We start from the raw sequence: 21,029 nt of genomic DNA, 5'->3' as shown, positions 1-21,029 counted from the left end.
AATTAATCATTCATTATCTTGTAGTTTTGACATTTTGATGATGTGATTGTTTATTTTTAGACTTGTTTATTTTTGGACTGACATTGTAGGGTAGGTGTGAGAGGGTGGATGTGGCTAGTTCAAACATAAAACAGATATGGCTGGCTTAATCCTTTAGCAATCAGATTACTGTGAAATATAATGTTCTTTTATTCACATTATTTTGAATTATATCATCTTAAAATCAAACGTTTTTGTTTTCATTCTTTACAGTTTTCACAAATACGTATCCTAAGGAAATCACCGAAATTGGTAAGTGGATTAACAAACCTTTTCTCTCCAAGACATTACCTTTTCAATTCTGTCTTCTATTTCTTTCCCTTAACTCATAACTTTTAGCCAATCTTTTGACTTTGATTTCTTTAAATTTTTATTTAACCTTTGAGAAAGGCTAAAGAGCCAAAAATGCACATCAGGGAATGTACTGCAACAGGGTTTTCGACCAGGGTCATGATGGTTTGTGGGGTCATATAGGACTGACACCTTCAATTCTGCTATGGATCCAACAAGCCACAGCATTGTAGTGAACTCCATTCCATGCATTGGCAAGCCTTCTATTGCTCATGGCCCTCCTAGCACCCACCGCTTTACCACATGTAGTGGCTGCTTTTCTTCATTGCACCACCACTCATTTGGTTACCATGTAGCTGCGATTATTACAGTCGTTCTTAATAGGATTGTGGTTATGATGTTTGTCATCATCACTTATGGCACTTGTGCTGGTGGCATGTAAAAAGCACCATCTGTACGTGGCCGATGCCAGCCCCGCCTTGACTGGCTTCCATGTCGGTGGCACGTAAAAACCACCAACCGATCGTGGCCGTTGCGAGCCTCCCCTGGCACATAAAAAGCATCCACTACACTCACGGAGTGGTTGGTGTTTAGGAAGGGCAAACAGCTATAGAAACTCTGCCAGATCAGACTAGAGCCAGGCACCAACACTAGTAGGTCGCCTAGTAACAATAAAGACAAAGGAAGCGGAAGGAAAAAGCCCCGACCGAAGAGCATAGCAGTGAAGGTGGTGGCTTTATACCAGGTGCTGAGAGGTTAAAATAAGTGGGGTAGGATATTTTTGTTAAGGCAATCTTACTCAAGTGCACAGAGGTCTGGAATAGGTCACTCACGTAAGGTGGATTTTCTTTGTTTCAGTAGGGATTTTTCCAATTTTGTTTTGAGCTGAGCTTTAGAAATGATGCATTTTATGGAAGAAAATTTTGGAACATTTTTGATTTTCCACCACAATCCAACTTATAAATTAACTACCTCATTAACAAATTATATACAAAACCTCAGGTCCCAAAACATTCCCTATATTCTACCCTGGTTAATTAACAGTGAGCCCTCACACCCACCCACCCCTTTCAACACTAATCTTGGCACTGTGTATGAGAATCATCCACTATCTTTCAAAACCACAACCCCTAATTATTTAATAAATTTTCAGATGTAATCCTCTCATGTAAACACAGAACCTAATCCTTGTTTGCCTATTATGTCAAATCTATGTAATTCTTTATGATTAACCTTAAGTTACAACTTAGTTGCACTAACGACATATCACTTCCACTATTACCACCTCCCCCATTCTAAATATTTCTTAAGATTACCTTTGCACATTCCTGCTACCCAGCACATACATCTTTACAACCACCCCGTCCTCACACTTTGAATTCTTATCTGATCTTCTTCTTCAAGTAGAACCAAACCACTTAGTACCACCTACTCCTACTTTTGCTACAAACTCCCTCTATTTACTCATACATGTCTACATACCTCTGTACTTTGATGTGCCGCCGACCCATCTTCATCTTTCAGATTTCCCCTTTATTACACTACTAGCATCTGTAAGTGGACCCTTTCTCTCCCTTTAATACTCGCCTCTCCCATCTTCCACCTTTCCAATTTCCCTTAGTTCTATAGTGCCACCATCCCTAACTATTAACATCTATTATCATACCCAACAATGACCACCCTTGAAAATACTTTTCCTCTCACTCCTCCCACTCATCTCCCAATTTTCCACTTCTGCTTCTTTCAATACCTTGATCACCACACCTCCATCATCCTCATCTGGCTATCTCTTCTTACCCCTCCTTGGGTCAACACACCCACATTGAGCTACCTACTTCCTCCCTCCTGGTTTTTGAATTAATCATTCATTATCTTGTAGTTTTGACATTTTGATGATGTGATTGTTTATTTTTAGACTTGTTTATTTTTGGACTGACATTGTAGGGTAGGTGTGAGAGGGTGGATGTGGCTAGTTCAAACATAAAACAGATATGGCTGGTTTAATCCTTTAGCAATCAGATTACTGTGAAATATAATATTCTTTTATTCACATTATTTTGAATTATATCATCTTAAAATCAAACATTTTTGATTTCATTTTTACAGGTTTGACAAATACATATACTGATGAAATCACCGAAAGTGGTAAGTGGATTAACAACCTTTTCTCTCCAAGACATTACCTTTTCAATTCTGTCTGTATTTCTTTCCTTAACTCATAACTTTTAGCCAATCTTTTGATTTTTGATTTCTTTAAATTTCTAATTTGACCATTGAGAAAGGCTAAAGAGCCAAAAATGCACATCAGGGAATGTACTGCAACAGTGGTTTTCGACCAGGGTCATGATGGTTTGTGGGGGTCCATATAGGACTGACACCTTCAATTTTGCTATGGATCCAACAAGCCACAGCATTGTAGTGAACTCCATTCCATGCATTGGCAAGCCTTCTATTGCTTCATGGCCCTCCTAGCACCCACCACTTTACCACATGTAGTGGCTGCTTTTCTTCATTGCACCACCACTCATTTGGTTACCATGCAGCTGCGATTATTACAGTCGTTCTTAATAGGATTGTGGTTATGATGTTTGTCATCATCAGTCATGGCACCTGTGCTGGTGGCATGTAAAAAGCACCATCTGTACGTGGCCGATGCCAGCCCCGCCTTGACTGGCTTCCATGTCGGTGGCACGTAAAAACCACCAACCGATCGTGGCCGTTGCGAGCCTCCCCTGGCACATAAAAAGCATCCACTACACTCACGGAGTGGTTGGTGTTTAGGAAGGCAAACAGCTATAGAAACTCTGCCAGATCAGACTAGAGCCAGGCACCAACACTAGTAGGTCGCCTAAACAATAAAGACAAAGGAAGCGGAAGGAAAATGCCCCGACCGAAGAGCATAGCAGTGAGGGTGGTGGCTTTATACCAGGTGCTGAGAGTTAAAATAAGTGGGGTAGGATATTTTTGTTAAGGCAATCTTACTCAAGTGCACAGAGGTCTGGAATAGGTCACTCACGTAAGGTGGATTTTCTTTGTTTCAGTAGGGATTTTTCCATTTTGTTTTTAGCAGCTTAGAATGATGCATTTTATGGAAGAAAATTTTGGAACATTTTTGATTTTCCACCACAATCCAATTTTTAACTACCTTAACATATTTTCACCACATTTTAACTCATCCCCTTATAATACCTTTGTCGCCATTCCCACTTCCCATTCATATCTACCCTGGTAATTAACAGTGAGCCCTCACACCACCCACCCCTTTCAACACTAATCTTGGCACTGTGTATGAGAATCATCCACTATCTTTCAAAACCACAACCCCTAATTATTTAATAAATTTTCAGATGTAATCCTCTCATGTAAACACAGAACCTAATCCTTGTTTGCCTATTATGTCAAATCTATGTAATTCTTTATGATTAACCTTAAGTTACAACTTAGTTGCACTAACGACATATCACTTCCACTATTACCACCTCCCCCATTCTAAATATTTCTTAAGATTACCTTTGCACATTCCTGCTACCCAGCACATACATCTTTACAACCACCCCGTCCTCACACTTTGAATTCTTATCTGATCTTCTTCTTCAAGTAGAACCAAACCACTTAGTACCACCTACTCCTACTTTTGCTACAAACTCCCTCTATTTACTCATACATGTCTACATACCTCTGTACTTTGATGTGCCGCCGACCCATCTTCATCTATCTTTCAGATTCCCCTTTATTACACTACTAGCATCTGTAAGTGGACCCTTTCTCTCCCTTAATACTCGCCTCTCCCATCTTCCACCTTTCCAATTTCCCATAGTTCTATAGTGCCACCATCCCTAACTATTAACATCTATTATCATACCCAACAATGACCACCCTTGAAAATACTTTTCCTCTCACTCCTCCCACTCATCTCCCAATTTTCCACTTCTACTTCTTTCAATACCCTGATCACCCCACCTCCATCATCCTCATCTGGCTATCTCTTCTTACCCCTCCTTGGGTCAACACACCCACATTGAGCTACCTACTTCCTGCCTCCTGGTTTTTGAATTAATCATTCATTATCTTGTAGTTTTGACATTTTGATGATGTGATTGTTTATTTTTAGACTGACATTGTAGGGTAGGTGTGAGAGGGTGGATGTGGCTACTTCAAACATAAAACAGATATGGCTGGTTTAATCCTTTAGCAATCAGATTACTGTGAAATATAATGTTCTTTTATTCACATTATTTTGAATTATATCATCTTAAAATCAAACATTTTTGATTTCATTTTTTACAGGTTTGACAAATGCATATACTGATGAAATCACCGAAAGTGGTAAGTGGATTAACAAACCTTTTCTCTCCAAGACATTACCTTTTCAATTCTGTCTTCTATTTCTTTCCCTTAACTCATAACTTTTAGCCAATCTTTTGATTTTTGATTTCTTTAAATTTTTAATTTGACCACTGAGAAAGGCTAAAGAGCCAAAAATGCACATCAGGGAATGTACTGCAACAGTGGTTTTCGACCAGGGTCATGATGGTTTGTGGGGGTCCATATAGGACTGACACCTTCAATTTTGCTATGAATCCAACACACCACAGCATTGTGGTGAACTCCATTCCATGCATTGGCAGGCTTTGCTATTGCTTCATGGCCCTCCTAGCACCCACCACTTTACCACATGTAGTGGCTGCTTTTCTTCATTGCACACACCACTCATTGGTTACCATGTAGCAGTGATTATGACAGTCGTTCTGAATAGGACTGTGGTTGTGATGTTTGTCATCATCAGTCATGGCACCTGTGCCAGTGGCATGTAAGAAGCACCATCTGTACGTGGCCGATGCCAGCACCGCCTTGACTGGCTTCCATGTCGGTGGCACGTAAAAACCACCAACCGATCGTGGCCGTTGCGAACCTCCCCTGGCACCTGTGCTGGTGGCACATAAAAAGCACCCACTACACTCACGGAGTGGTTGGTGTTTAGGAAGGGCAAACAGCTATAGAAACTCTGCCAGATCAGACTGGAGCCAGGCACCAACACTAGTAGGTCGCCTAGTAACAATAAAGACAAAGGACACGGAAGGAAAAAGCCCCGACCGAAGAGCATAGCAGTGAGGGTGGTGGCTTTATACCAGGTGCTGAGAGGTTAAAATAAGTGGGGTAGGATATTTTTGTTAAGGCAATCTTACTCAAGTGCACAGAGGTCTGGAATAGGTCACTCACGTAAGGTGGATTTTCTTTGTTTCAGTAGGGATTTTTCCAATTTTGTTTTGAGCTGAGCTTTAGAAATGATGCATTTTATGGAAGAAAATTTTGGAACATTTTTGATTTTCCACCACAATCCAACTTATAAATTAACTACATCATTAACAAATTATATACAGAAGCTCAGGTCCCAAAACATTCCCTATATTCTACCCTGGTTAATTAACAGTGAGCCCTCACACCCACCCACCCCATACAATACTAATCTTGGCACTGTGTATGAGAATCATCCACTATCTTTCAAAACCACAACCCCTAATTATTTAATAAATTTTCAGATGTAATCCTCTCATGTAAACACAGAACCTAATCCTTGTTTGCCTATTATGTTAAATCTATGTAATTCTTTATGATTAACCTTAAGTTACAACTTTGTTGTACTAACAACATATCACTTCCACTATTACCACCTCCCCCATTCTAAATATTTTTTAAGATTACCTTTGCACATTCCTGCTACCCAGCACATACATCTTTACAACCCCGTCCTCACACTTTGAATTCTTATCTGATCTTCTTCTTCAAGTAGAACCAAACCACTTAGTACTACCTACTCCTACTTTTGTTACCAACTCCCTCTATTTACTCATACATGTCTACATACCTCTGTACTTTGATGTGCCGCCGACCCATCTTCATCTTTCAGATTTCCCCTTACTACACTACCAGCATCTGTAAGTGGACCCTTTCTCTCCCTTTAATACTCGCCTCTCCCATCTTCCACCTTTCCAATTTCCCTTAGTTCTATAGTGCCACCATCCCTAACTATTAACATCTATTGTCATACCCAACAATGACCACCCTTGAAAATACTTTTCCTCTCACACCTCCCACTCATCTCCCAATTTTCCACTTCTACTTCTTTCAATCCCCTGATCACCTCACCTCCATCTTCCTCATCTGCCTATCTCTTCTTACCCCTCCTTGTGTCAACACACCCACATTAAGCTACCTACTTCCTCCCTCCTGGTTTTTGAATTAATCATTCATTATCTTGTAGTTTTGACATTTTGATGATGTGATTGTTTATTTTTAGACTGACATTGTAGGGTAGGTGTGAGAGGGTGGATGTGGCTACTTCAAACATAAAACAGATATGGCTGGTTTAATATGGCAGGTTTAATCCTTTAGCAATCAGATTACTGTGAAATATAATGTTCTTTTATTCACATTATTTTGAATTATATCATCTTAAAATCAAACGTTTTTGTTTTCATTTTTTACAGGTTTGACAAATACGTATCCTAAGGAAATCACCGAAATTGGTAAGTGGATTAACAAACCTTTTCTCTCCAAGACATTACCTTTTCAATTCTGTCTTCTATTTCTTTCCCTTAACTCATAACTTTTAGCCAATCTTTTGATTTTTGATTTCTTTAAATTTTTAATTTGACCATTGAGAAAGGCTAAAGAGCCAAAAATGCACATCAGGGAATGTACTGCAACAGTGGTTTTCGACCAGGGTCATGATGGTTTGTGGGGGTCCTATATAGGACTGACACCTTCAATTTTGCTATGAATCCAACACACCACAGCATTGTGGTGAACTCCATTCCATGCATTGGCAAGGCTTCTATTGCTTCATGGCCCTCCTAGCACCCACCACTTTACCACATGTAGTGGCTGCTTTTCTTCATTGCACCACCACTCATTTGGTTACCATGTAGCAGTGATTATGACAGTCGTTCTGAATAGGACTGTGGTTGTGATGTTTGTCATCATCAGTCATGGCACCTGTGCCAGTGGCACGTAAGAAGCACCATCTGTACGTGGCCGATGCCAGTGCCGCCTTGACTGGGGTCCATGTCGGTGGCACGTAAAAACCACCAACCGATCATGGTCGTTGCCAGCCTCCCCTGGCACATAAAAAGTAACCACTACACTCACGTAGTGGTTGGCGTTTAGGAAGGGCATCCAGCTGTAGAAACTCTGCCAGATCACACTGGATCCTGGTGCAGCCTCCTGGCTTCCCAGATCCCGGTCGAACCGTCCAATCCATGCTAGCATGGAAAACGGATGTTAAACGATGATGATGACGTTTCATGCAGAATTCATTCCTACTTTTTAATGCCAACCATTTTACAGAGTACTTGGAGGCATTTTTACTCGCCACCAACACTAGTAGGTCGCCAAGTAACTATAAAGAAAAAGGAAGCGGAAGGAATAAGCCCCAACCGAAGAGCATAGCAGTGAGTGTGGTGGCTTTATACCAGGTGCTGAGAGGTTAAAATAAGTGGGGTGGGTGTAAGTGGAAAGTGACATGGTTTAATCAGGCGTACACCCATGTCTGATGAAATCATGTCCCAATAAACATAAATCTCATTAAATTAAAACTCGTTAGTCTAAGTGTAATAAGATGTCTAATTTCTTTTGATGGTCTCTATTGCACATTTTCCCTTTTAATTTCCAAGGGCAAAAACATTAACCCTTTAGCATTCAGATAATTCAGTGAAATGTAATCCTTATTTATCCACATTGGTTTGAATTGATCATGGAATATCTCATAGCTTTGAAATTTTCTATTTATATATATACCCTTTACTCTTTACTCTTTTACTTGTTTTACTCATTTGACTGCGGCCATGCTGGAGCACCACCTTTAGTCGAGCAAATGAACCCCAGGACTTATTCTTTGTAAGCCTAGTACTTATTCTATCAGACCCTTTTGCCAAACCGCTAAGTTACGGGGGCATGAACACACCAGCATCGGTTGTCAAGCTATGTTGGGGGAACAAACACAGACACACAAACACACACACAAACACCACACACACACACATATATATATATGTGTGTATATATTTATATTTACCTATATGTATATACATATACACGACAGGCTTCTTTCAGTTTCCATCTACCAAATCCACTCACAAGGCTGAGGCTGTAGTAGAAGACACTTTCCCAAGGTGCTGTGCAGTGGGACTGAACCCAGAACCATATAATTGTAGAGAAAACTTCTTAACTGATTTCTTTATTTCAGGAATTGCTGTGCGCAATCGAAATTTCATCCTTAGGATAAAAATACCAAACATTAGACAACCGGTGGTTTGGTGGTTCCACAATTATAAATATGAATGTGACAGGATATGCGCTGATGGCCCTGACTATAAAGTGGCAAATAGTGGAGGTACTCCCACGCTTTGGATCAAAGATGTAACTAAGAAATGTTTGACTTGGAAATTTGATGAAGACAACCAAAATGCTGCAGACAATCATTTGAAGATAAACAGTAAGGAAATGATTTATAATAATTTCTTTATTAACCTCAGAGGGCGAACACAAAGGAAAACATTCGGGAGGGTCCAGTGTGGGTTTTAGCATGTAAAATGTCATACAATGAATGAAACAAAGTCAAAGTAAAACCCCTGAGAATGGGGGGACTTTCAAGCGCCACACATAAAGAAATCCCACAAAATCCATGGTCTCCCTGACCACCAGGGTGGATGCCCTCCCCAGTCTTTTCTCTTCAATATACAGGTATACACTAAGAGAAGGCCCATTCACTCAGGTAATGCTCACCTCTCTCACCCACCAGATCAAGGCTGTTTGGACCTTGTTCTGCTATTTGCTTGCAACATTTTTCTGTAAGTTTTATTTTTATTTTATTTTATTTTTTCCACAAGTTATTTTTGTTAAGGCAAACTTACTCGAGTGCCCAGAGTTCTAGAATAGGTCACTCACATAAGGTGGATTTTCTTTGTTTGGACTGGGATTTTTCCAATTTCGTTTTTAGCAGAGCTTTAGAAATGATGCATTCTATGGAAGAAAATTTTGGAAATTTTTTGATTTTCCGCCACAATTAAACTTATAAATTATCTACCTCATTAACAAATTATATACAGAACCTCAGGTCCCAAAACATTCCCTATATTCTACCCGCCCACCCCATACAACACTAATCTTGGCACTGTGTATGAGAATCATCCACTATCTTTCAAAACCACAAGCCCTAATTATTTAATAAATTTTCAGATGTAATCCTCTCATGTAAACACAGAACCTATTCCTTGTTTGCCTATTATGTCAAATCTATGTAATTCTTTATGATTAACCTTAAGTTACAACTTTGTTGTACTAACAACATATCACTTCCACTATTACCACCTCCCCCATTCTAAATATTTTTAAAGATTACCTTTGCACATTCCTGCTACCCAGCACATACATCTTTACAACCACCCCGTCCTCACACTTTGAATTCTTATCTGATCTTCTTCTTCAAATAGAACCAAACCACTTAGTACTACCTACTCCTACTGTTGCTACCAACTCCCTCTATTTACTCATACATGTCTACATACCTCTGTACTTTGATGTGCCACCAACCCATCTTCATTTTTCAGATTTCCCCTTTGTTACACTACTAGCATCTGTAAGTGGACCCTTTCTCTCCCTTTAATACTCGCCTCTCCCATCTTCCACCTTTCCAATTTCCCTTAGTTCTATAGTGCCACCATCCCTAACTATTAACATCTATTGTCATACCCAACAATGACCACCCTTGAAAATACTTTTCCTCTCACTCCTCCCGCTCATCTCCCAATTTTCCACTTCTGCTTCTTTCAATACCTTGATCACCCCACCTCCATCATCCTCATCTGGCTATCTCTTCTTACCCCTCCTTGGGTCAACACACCCACATTAAGCTACCTACTTCCTCCCTCCTGGTTTTTGAAATAATCATTCATTATCTTGTAGTTTTGACATTTTGATGTGATTGTTTATTTTTAGACTGACATTGTAGGGTAGGTGTGAGAGGGTGGATGTGGCTAGTTCAAACATAAAACAGATATGGCTGGTTTAATCCTTTAGCAATCAGATTACTGTGAAATATAATGTTCTTTTATTCACCTTATTTTGAATTATATCATCTTAAAATCAAACATTTTTGTTTCCATTTTTTACAGGTTTGACAAATACGTATCCTAAGGAAATCACCGAAATTGGTAAGTGGATTAACAAACCCTTTCTCTCCAAGACATTACCTTTTCAATTCTGTCTTCTATTTCTTTCCCTTAACTCATAACTTTTAGCCAATCTTTTGATTTTTGATTTCTTTAAATTTTTAATTTGACCATTGAGAAAGGCTAAAGAGCCAAAAATGCACATCAGGGAATGTACTGCAACAGTGGTTTTCGACCAGGGTCATGATGGTTTGTGGGGGTCCATATAGGACTGACACCTTCAATTTTGCTATGAATCCAACACACCACAGCATTGTGGTGAACTCCATTCCATGCATTGGCAAGGCTTCTATTGCTTCATGGCCGTCCTAACACCCACCACTTTACCACATGTAGTGGCTGCTTTTCTTCATTGCACCACCACTCATTTGGTTACCATGTAGCTGCGATTATTACAGTCGTTCTGAATCGGATTGTGGTTATGATGTTTGTCATCATCAGTCATGGCACCTGTGCCGGTGGCAAGTAAAAAGCACCATCTGTACGTGGCTGATGCCAGCCCCGCCTTGACTGGGGTCCATGTCGGTGGCACGTAAAAACCACCAACCGATCGTGGCCGTTACCAGCCTCCCCTGGCACATAAAAAGCATCCAATACACTCACGGAGTGGTTGGCGTTTAGGAAGGGCATCCAGCTGTAGAAACTCTGCCAGATCATACTGGAGCTTGGTGCAGCCTCCTGGCTTCCCAGATCCCGGTCGAACCGTCCAACCCATGCTAGCATGGAAAATGGATGTTAAACGATGATGATGATGTTTCATGCAGAATTCATTCCTCCTTTTCAATGCCAACCATTTTACAGAGTAGTTGGAGGCATTTTTACTTGCCACCAACACTAGTAGGTCGCCAAGTAACTTTAAAGACAAAGGAAGCGGAAGGAAAAAGCCCCGACCGAAGAGCATAGCAGTGAGTGTGGTGGCTTTATACCAGGTGCTGAGAGGTTAAAATAAGTGGGGTGGGTGTAAGTGGAAAGTGACATGGTTTAATCAGGCGTACACCCATGTCTGATGAAATCATGTCCCAATAAACATAAATCTCATTAAATTAAAACTCGTTAGTCTAAGTGTAATAAGATGTCTAATTTCTTTTGATGGTCTCTATTGCACATTTTCCCTTTTAATTTCCAAGAGCAAAAATATTGACCCTTTAGCATTCAGATAATTCAGTGAAATGTAATCCTTATTTATTCACATTGGTTTGAATTGATCATGGAATATCTCGTAGCTTTGAGATTTCAATGATACGATGATGAATTTTTGGAATGACATTGTAGGTTAGATGGGAGAGGCCAGAGCTGGCCAGTTTAATCATAAAAATGGCAGGATATTTGGGCCTTGCAAAACCACTGCAGCTTCTTTTAATTTGTAAGCTCCCAGACAAACTGAAAGAAGGAATAATATGCTGTATTCATAAAGGAGGAAGCAGGGCAGGTGCTAAAAATTATAGGCCTATCTCTTTGACCTCACACATCAGCAAAGTCATAGACTGAATAGTCTGCAAGAAACAAATCGTGTTCCATGAAGAAAATGACTTGCTTACTGATACCCAGCATGGATTCCGACCAGGCAGAAGCTGCCTCTTACAACATTATGACTGGGTGTTAAGTATTTTGTTATTTTGTCCCTTGCTTATCTCTTGTGTGTTTATATATTTATAACTTGCCCGTGATGCCCTGAAATTAATATATATATGTATATAATTATTATTTGAGGGAATATAAATCCAAACTAACAGGGAAAAAAAAATTCAATTTAGAAATACTAAATCAAATTTCACACAATATAATATTTATATCAAAAAATAAAAAAAAACCCCACCTTTTATCAATTCAAAATGAACAATTAAATTACACCATCTAGAAAATTACATATAATAGAAATATTAAAATGAAAATAACTATAAAAGAAAGAAAGAGACTTCAATATTATGTAAATAGAGGAAATTTATCTATTAAGTAATATTTTATATTACTCAATAGTCAAGATAAAACTGAGTTTCAGATGCCGAAGTGGAAATCCACAACACCATCTCTTTGGTTATCTGGCCAATTTAAAAATGCTATGAAAAAATACCGTTAAATAAAGGGAAATTACTGTGTTATAACTCTGCTCACGAACCCACGTGCGTACTTATACATCACTATGGAAACATACACTTCTTCACTCGCATTTTTCGCCAAATATACACGCATATATATACAGCCTCATACACACACACATGTGTACCGTAAAAGTTCATACATACGTCTATATACGCACAAACACAAGAAAAACCATGGTTAAAGATAACAGAAAAAAAACATAAGGAAGTATACAAAGCATAAAAACCACGTACATATAAGGATAAGCCCCTATGCACTCATACACACACACGCCCATATATGTACATACCCGCACATATTTATACACGCATATACAAAAATTGAATATACATATGTCCCCACCCTACCCCCCAAAAAATTATTTTAAATACTAAGTAAAAACGTCTATATATATATATACGTGCATTCTTATGCCCGCATACATGTGTTGTTAGGTTTTTGGTCCCCTAAAGAAAACAGATAGAACATGCTTTCTATATTATGTCCCAAAAAGTTTTCATCTCATTATACCTTTTATTATTTCATATATTTTTTATATTTTCACGCATAATAATTTTTTCTGTACATTTCTATCCTGCGTTTTTTCCTGTGCCTATATAGACGTGTATATAGGTTCATTTCTACACATGTGTGAATATGTATAAGTGGGCAGTTTTAGATATGTGTGTGTATGCGGGCATAAGAATGCACGTATATATATATATAGACGTTTTTACTTAGTATTTAAAAAAATTTTTTTTTGCGGGTGGAGATATGTATATTCAATTTTTGTATATGCGTGTGTATGTATGCGTATATAAATATGTGCGGGTATGTACATATATGGGCGTGTGTGTGTATGAGTGCATAGGGGCTTATCCGTATATGTACGTGGTTTTTATGCTTTGTATACTTCCTTATGTTTTTTTTCTGTTATCTTTAACCATGGTTTTTCTTGTGCTTGTGCGTATATAGACGTATGTATGAACTTTTACGGTACACATGTGTGTGTGTATGAAGTTGTATATATATGCGTATATATTTGGCGAAAAATGCGAGTGAAGATGTGTACGTTTTCATAGTGACGTATAAGAACGCACGTGGGTTCGCGAGCAGAATTATAATACAGTAATTTCCCTTTATATAACGGTATTTTTCCATAGCGTTTTTAAATTGGCCAGATAACCAAAGAGATGGTGTTGTGGATTTCCACTTCGGCATCTGAAACTCAGAGTTTTATCTTGACTATTGAGTAATGTAACATATTATTTTATAGATATATATACATATATGTATATACATATACACGACAGGATTCTTTCAGTTTCCATCTACCAAATCCACTCACAAGGCTGAGGCTGTAGTAGAAGACACTTTCCCAAGGTGCTGTGCAGTGAGACTGAACCCAGAACCATATGATTGTGAAGAAAACTTCTTAACCGATTTCTTTATTTCAGGAATTGCTGTGAACAATGGAAACGTCACAATGACGATAACATTACCAAATATGAAACGACCGGTGTTTTGGAAGTGCAACAATTATAAATATGAATGTGACAGGACATGCGCTGATGGCCCTTACTATAAAGTGGCACATGTTGAAAATACTTCGACTCTTTTTATCAAAGACGTAACTAAGAATTGTTTGACTTGGGAATTTGATGATGACAACCAAAATGCTGCTGACATTCATTTGAAGATAAAAGGTAAGGAAATGATTTATAATAATTTCTTTATTAACCTCAGAGGGCGAACACAAAGGAAAACATTCGGGAGGGTCCAGTGTGGGTTTTAGCATGTAAAAAGTCATACAATGAATGAAACAAAGTCAAAGTAAAACCCCTGAGAGTGGAGGGACTTTCAAGGGCTACATGTAAAGAAAACCCACAAAATCCATGGTCTCCCTGACCACCAGGGTGGATGCCCTCTCCTAGTCTTTTCTCTCCAATATACAGGTACACCCTGAGAGAAGGCCCATTCACGCAGGTAATGCTCACCTCTATCACCCACCTTTCAACAAACTGATTGGAAGGCAGCACTTACCTCTCCATCCTGATTTTCCTCTTTAAGTGAAACCTGTAAAAGATTATTAAGGTTTTGACAAAAAGACAACTGCTGGTCTTTAGCCCTTTCAGCAATGTCTACTATATGTTCCCCTTTGCCCTGGGCCTCAAGCATATAAAAAACTGGTTGCCTTTCCTGGTTGAAGGAAAGTAGAGGGGCCATCTTCACAATGGACTCAGCTGATAGTTACTCTTTTACTCTTTTACTTCTTTCAGTCATTTGACTACGGCCATGCTGGAGCACCACCTTTAGTCAAGCAAATCAGCCCCAGGACTTATTCCTTGGAAGCCTAGTACTTATTCTATCGGTCTCTTATGCCGAACTGCTAAGTTACAGGGACGTAAACACACCACCAGCAGTTGTCAAGCGATGTTGGGGGGACAAACACAGACACACAAACATATACACACACATATATATATATATATACATATATACGTTGGGCTTCTTTCAGTTTCCGTCTACCAATTCAACTCACAAGGCTTTGGTCAGCCCGAAGCTATAGTAGAAGACACTTGCCCAAGGTGTCACGCAGTGGGAATGAACCCGGAACCATGTGGTTTGTAAGGAAGCTACTTACCACACAGCCTCTCAATAATGATTTCTTTTAATTGCCACAAGGGCAAAGGATAAGGAGGTCAATACCAAGATAGACTTAAGGTGTATGTGTGGGGGGTTTATATATATGAAAGGATTAAAAAAATTGAAAGTATACATGGTTAACAATAAATAAAGAAGGGACGTATACAAATTAAACACCAGTAGAAGAAAAAATAGATGATATTGATGTGATCCTTCTAATACAGGAGGTCCCTTATGTAAAATCGAGGAACCCAATCATCTCCTTGAACACCAAAGGTAAGTGCCCTCTCCCTCACAGCTTGGCACTTAAAGTGGAATCATTCTCTCTTGCTGTTTTCACAACTTTCCCCCACCATTCAAATAATATTAACCCTTTCGTTACTGTATTTATTTTCAGTTGCTCTGTGTTTCTTCCAATTATTTTAAATATAATAAAGAATTTAGTAAAATAACTTTGTTATCTTGAAGCTAATGTTAGGAACATAAATTGTGACTAAAGTTTGGTGGAAGATTTTAATTCAGAACTTCTGAAAACCAAATATTTGTACTAAAGAGCCAGAGGTGGTTTCAGCCGGGTTGGTATCAAAAGGGTTAAATATAACAAAGAATTTAGTAAAATAGCTTGGTTATAATTTAGCTAGTGTTAGGAACATAAATTGTGACTAACGTTTGGTGGAAGATTTTAATTCAAAACTTAGGAAAACAAGACATTTGTACTCAGAGCCAGAGGTGGTTTCAGCCAGGTTGGTATCAAAAGGTTAAATATAACAAAGGATTTAGTAAAATAACTTAGTTATCATTAAGCTAGTGTTAGGAACATAAATTGTGACTATGGTTTGGTGGAAGATTTTAATTCAAAACTTATGAAAACAAGACATTTGTATTACAGAGCCAGAAGCAGTTTCAGCCAGGTTGGTATCAAAAGGGTTAAATATAACAAAGAGTTTAGTAAAATAACTTAGTTATCATTAAGCTAGTGTTAGGAACATAAATTGTGACTAAGGTTTGGTGGAAGATTTTAATTCAAAACTTATGAAAACCAAATATTTGTACTAAAGAGCCAGGTTGTACTAAAGAGCCGGGTTATAATCAAAAGAGTAAATTTGCAGATTTTGGCACAATGCTAGTAATTTCAGGGGTGGGGCTTATTACATCGACCCCCAATGCCCAACTAGTACTTACTTCATTGACCTGTAAAGGGTGAAAGGCTAAGTTGACCTCAGAGAAATTTGAGCGCAGAATGTAAACAGGTATCAAATGCTGCCAAGCATTTTGCCTGGCATGCCAATGGTTCAGCAATGGTTTCAAATTTTGGCACAAAGCCAGCAATTTTAGCTGGGAGAGGGTAAGTTGATTACATCGACCCCAGTGCTCAACTAATAATTATTCTATTGTCCCTGGCAGGATGAAAGGTAGAGTAGACTTTGGCAGATTTTGAACTCAGAACATAAAGATGGACAAAATGTTGCTAAGCATTTTGTCTGGCATGCTAACAATTCAGCCACCTCTCTGCCCTCCTAATTAATAATAATAATAATAATAAATGCCCTGATGCAGTACCAGGCAGTGGTTCTCATGGCTTCTGATCTTAACTGACTGGAAGTGTTATCATGTACATTATTTTGTCTTGGTATAAAAGATAGGCTACAGCAAATATTCTGCTCAAAACCAGAGATTTGCTTGTCAGTTTTTTTTACCTTAAGCAGTTGAGCATGTCCCTTGGTGGCTGACGATATGTGCATCTCTGATCATGAGCAGAAGTAGTGGGGAGCATCATAGCCGTGTGTTGAAAGGAATTCTTGGAGGCTTGGATAATTCACCTTTGGAAACATGGGTGTTTCGTTCAACATCCTTAAACAATCCTTATTCAGGGACCTTTTGAGTGGGATGGGTTACTCGACCAGAAGAAAATTCTAACTGGGTCCCACCTGCAAGGTCATGTGCTGTTTATCTTGATATGAGATCACCATGTTGTGCTCATATGGTTGTGATGCATGTGCCTGGTGTACCCTTATCAGACGGGTAGTCATGATGGGTATACTGGGCTTCGTATATTTTACCCCAGTGTCACTTTGATGGCATGCTCTGCTCGCTCACTCAATAATGATAATGATGATGATAATAATTATAATAATAATAATAATAAAATAGAGGTAACCAGAATGTGGAATCTGAAAACAGAAACAATTCCTATCATAGTAGTTGCATTAGGCATGATAAAAAAATATTCAGACAAATACATAGCAAAAACACCAGGACTTACAAACACATATAACATACAGAAAATTGCACTACTAGGCACTGCACACATCCTACGCAGAACACTTTCCATACAATAACCATCAGAGCATAACAACAAATCACAGCAGATACCTAAGGCACACAGAGCTGCGCTCAGTAGTGAAGTGAAAGCACGCGATAAAAATAAAACTACTGAATAATAATAATAATAATGGTAACAACAACAACAGCTGCACGAATATTTTCATAATATTTACACAAATTCAAAGTTTGTAACTTGACAATTTCAAGGTTTACTTCTGTCTTAGTTTTTCTTTTCTGTTTTGAATTGATAAGTCTTTATAACAACCCATGGCGGGATATTTTTATAGTTCGAGGAATGGATTAGTTAGTTTCATTACCTAGGATTATCTGTCAATTGTACTATTTAATTGTTATAGAAATGAGTGACATTTTCCAGTTAATCATGAAGGTTGAATTTGAAGAGAAAAATATTTTTAATGGCAAAATTTGACAGAAGCCCTGTGTTTGCTTTTGCTATATAACCCTTCTAAATCATGGACTGATCTGTTGACCTTGCATTTCTGTGCTAGAATAAGAAAGTCAATCCCCTTTGCATATCCTATATAACCCTTCTAAATCATGGACTGATCTGTTGACCTTGCATTTCTGTGCTAGAATAACAAAGTCAATCCCCTTTGCATATCCTATATAACCCTTCTAAAGCATGGACTGATCTGTTGACCTTGCATTTCTGTGCTAGAATAAGAAAGTCAATCCCTTTTGCATATCCTATATAACCCTTCTAAATCATAGACTGATCTGTTGACCTTGCATTTCTGTGCTAGAATAAGAAAGTCAAACCCCTTTGCATATCCTATATAACCCTTCTAAATCATAGACTGATCTGTTGACCTTGCATTTCTGTGCTAGAATAAGAAAGTCAATCCCCTTTGCATATCCTATATAACCCTTCTAAATCATAGACTGATCTGTTGACCTTGCATTTCTGTGCTAGAATAAGAAAGTCAATCCACTTTGCATATCCTATATAACCCTTCTAAATGATGAACTGATCTGAAGGGGATTAGCTAATCTTTTAAATATACTCCTCTCGGATACTGGTTTGTGTTAACCTATTCCTTACCATATTTCTGTTGAAATACATTGCTTTTGTATGAAGGTGCATGGCTCAGCGGTTAGAGCATCAAGCTTACGATCGTGAGGTTGTGAGCTTGAATCCCGGACCAGGCTGCATGTTGTGTCCTTGAGCAAGACACATTATTCCACGTTGCTCCAATTCACTCAGCTGTAGAAATGAGTTGCAACGTCACGGGTGCCAAGCTGTATCGGCCCCTTTGCCTTTCCCTTGGATAACATCAGTGGTGTGGAGAGGAGAGGCTGGTATGCATGGGCGACTGCTGGTCTTCCATAAACAGCCTTGCCCAGACTTGCGACTAGGAAGGTAACTTTCTAGGTGCAATCCCATGGTCTGTGTTGTGACCGAAGGGGGTTCTGACCGACCGACCTTATGAATAAATTTTGAAAATTATGAAGATTTTAGTAAAACAACCTTGTCATTACCAAGCTAATGTGTGCAACATAGTGTTACTGGAAATTTTGATGGGGACTTTTCCTTTAGATCACTTTAAATTGGAATTTGTATAATAGAAACGAAAGTATTTTTTAATAGGTTAATATGAAAATGGTCAAGCTTGGGAGATATTACTATTTTTTATTAAAAACAAAGGCTATATATTTTTGTATTTAGGAATGGTCATTTTGCCTGTTTAGCCAATAAAAACACACGCACTATATATTTGGTGTTATTTTGCTTCAGTGTTATTTATTTTATACATTAATCTTAATCTTATTTCAGCCAGAGTTTTTTCGTCACACTCCTGTGACCTCATCAGTGGTCCTTTGCTTTCTTCTTTCTTATTTGTGTGTCTCTCCTTAGCAACGGTCAGCCATTTTGTATTTTGTATCTCTATTTTTTATTGGCTAAACTGGCAAAATGACCATTCCTAGATACAACAATATCTGTTTCAATACACGATTTCACATCAAAATTCTTGTAAAACAAATATATAAATGTAGCTGTATATTTTATTGTTCATCAATTGCAGATCCGAAAACTGAAGCTGATGGATCAAGAACCTTCAGTGCACTTGAGATTGTCGGAATCATTTTTTGCTCATTCATCCTTGCTGCAATCCTTCTCGGACTCCCTTTCTTCGGCTACAAATATTTCAAGAAGGGAAATTATTCTGTTCAGCAGCCCTGTTAGAAAACTTTTACTGACTGCATTGGCATAGTTGGATTTTAAAGAATTTATATCCATATTTTTTATATATCATCATCATTGTCATTGGTTTAACAGAGTCTTTTCAAAATTCTGCTACATCTTTTGGCTAAAATAACTGAGAATTGAAAAAATTTTATAGCTATTAACTGTCTGTTTATCAATTTATGACAACAAATAATTTCATTTATATAATTAACAGACAAAACTACATTGATACACTAAATTTGAAATCAAATGGAACAAAACTGAAGGAGCTGAAAAGAAAAACACACTTGCAATATTTTGGTGGCACATTGCGATTTACTGGAAGAGCTTTATCAATAACTAGCAGTATCGCCTGGCGTTGCTTGGGTTTGTAAGGGAAATAACTATAGAAGCATTTTTGGAGAGTTATAGCCAAAGAATAGCAAAAAAATGCATTAAAAATGGAAAAAAAATGATGGTAAATTTCTTTTTTAATCGTTGACTCATCGTAGACATTTTTAGAGAGTTACTTCCCTTATATAATAGCGAAAAAAATGCATTTAAATGGAAAAAAATGATGGTAATTTTTTTTTTAAATCGTAGACTCATCGTAGACATTTTTAGAGAGTTACTTCCCTTATATAATAGCGAAAAAATGCATTAAAATGGAAAAAATTGATGGTAAATGTTTTTTTAATCGTTGACTAATCTTAGACATTTTTAGAGAGTTACTTCCCTTATATAATAGCGAAAAAAATGCATTGAAATGGAAAAAAATGATAGTAAATTTTTTTTTAAATCGTAGACTCATCGTAGACATTTTTAGAGAGTTACTTCCCTTATATAATGGCGAAAAAATGCATTAAAATGGAATAAAATGATGATAAATTTTTTTTTAAATCGTAGACTCATCATAGATACGTGCTAATACCCAGAAGGGCTCGATATGAATCACGACTATAAGATACCCGCTTTTGGTTACACTGCACCGCAAAATGTGGGAGTAGTTAGGAATCTAAATCGTAGAAGACAGACACACAACCTTACTTTTATATATAAAGATTTGTTCATTGAGTCGTACCTCCACAATCCGATGCTCCTGAATTCTTTTGATATGATGAAGTAATGAAGAAAACAGGAATTTTCCTCACTTTTGCTTCTTGTGGATTCAACATAGTACACACAGCTGAAAATAAAGAAAAATCGTCTAAAACTGCAAAGAGATCAACAAT

General features: G+C 38.0%; 1 protein-coding gene and 1 long non-coding RNA gene across 2 annotated transcripts in view; one reads left to right on the top strand and one right to left on the bottom strand.

Annotated features, from left to right (window-relative positions):
- The first annotated feature begins 251 nt into the window (after window positions 1-251).
- The window catches only part of LOC115225442, a 119,938-nt gene continuing 99,160 nt past the window's right edge, over window positions 252-21,029 (top strand). Inside the window, exons 1-7 of the mRNA XM_029796402.2 lie at window positions 252-291; window positions 2,437-2,475; window positions 4,618-4,656; window positions 6,819-6,857; window positions 8,576-8,824; window positions 10,503-10,541; window positions 14,096-14,344. Coding sequence (XP_029652262.2) covers window positions 14,125-14,344 — 220 coding nt within the window. The 5' untranslated portion in view covers window positions 252-291; window positions 2,437-2,475; window positions 4,618-4,656; ... (2 more) ...; window positions 10,503-10,541; window positions 14,096-14,124. The remainder of the gene's footprint in view (window positions 292-2,436; window positions 2,476-4,617; window positions 4,657-6,818; window positions 6,858-8,575; window positions 8,825-10,502; window positions 10,542-14,095; window positions 14,345-21,029) is intronic.
- LOC118768262 overlaps window positions 19,615-21,029 on the bottom strand; it is a 1,548-nt gene continuing 133 nt past the window's right edge. The window contains exons 1-2 of the long non-coding RNA XR_005004093.1: window positions 20,879-21,029; window positions 19,615-19,948 (exon numbers count right to left, since the gene is read on the bottom strand). The exon at window positions 20,879-21,029 is cut by the window's right edge and continues 133 nt beyond it. This is a non-coding gene — a long non-coding RNA (uncharacterized LOC118768262). The remainder of the gene's footprint in view (window positions 19,949-20,878) is intronic.

Source organism: Octopus sinensis, linkage group LG27 (assembly GCF_006345805.1).
Source record: "Octopus sinensis linkage group LG27, ASM634580v1, whole genome shotgun sequence".
Taxonomy (NCBI): domain Eukaryota; kingdom Metazoa; phylum Mollusca; class Cephalopoda; order Octopoda; family Octopodidae; genus Octopus; species Octopus sinensis.
This window is presented reverse-complemented; position numbering and strand designations above follow the sequence as displayed.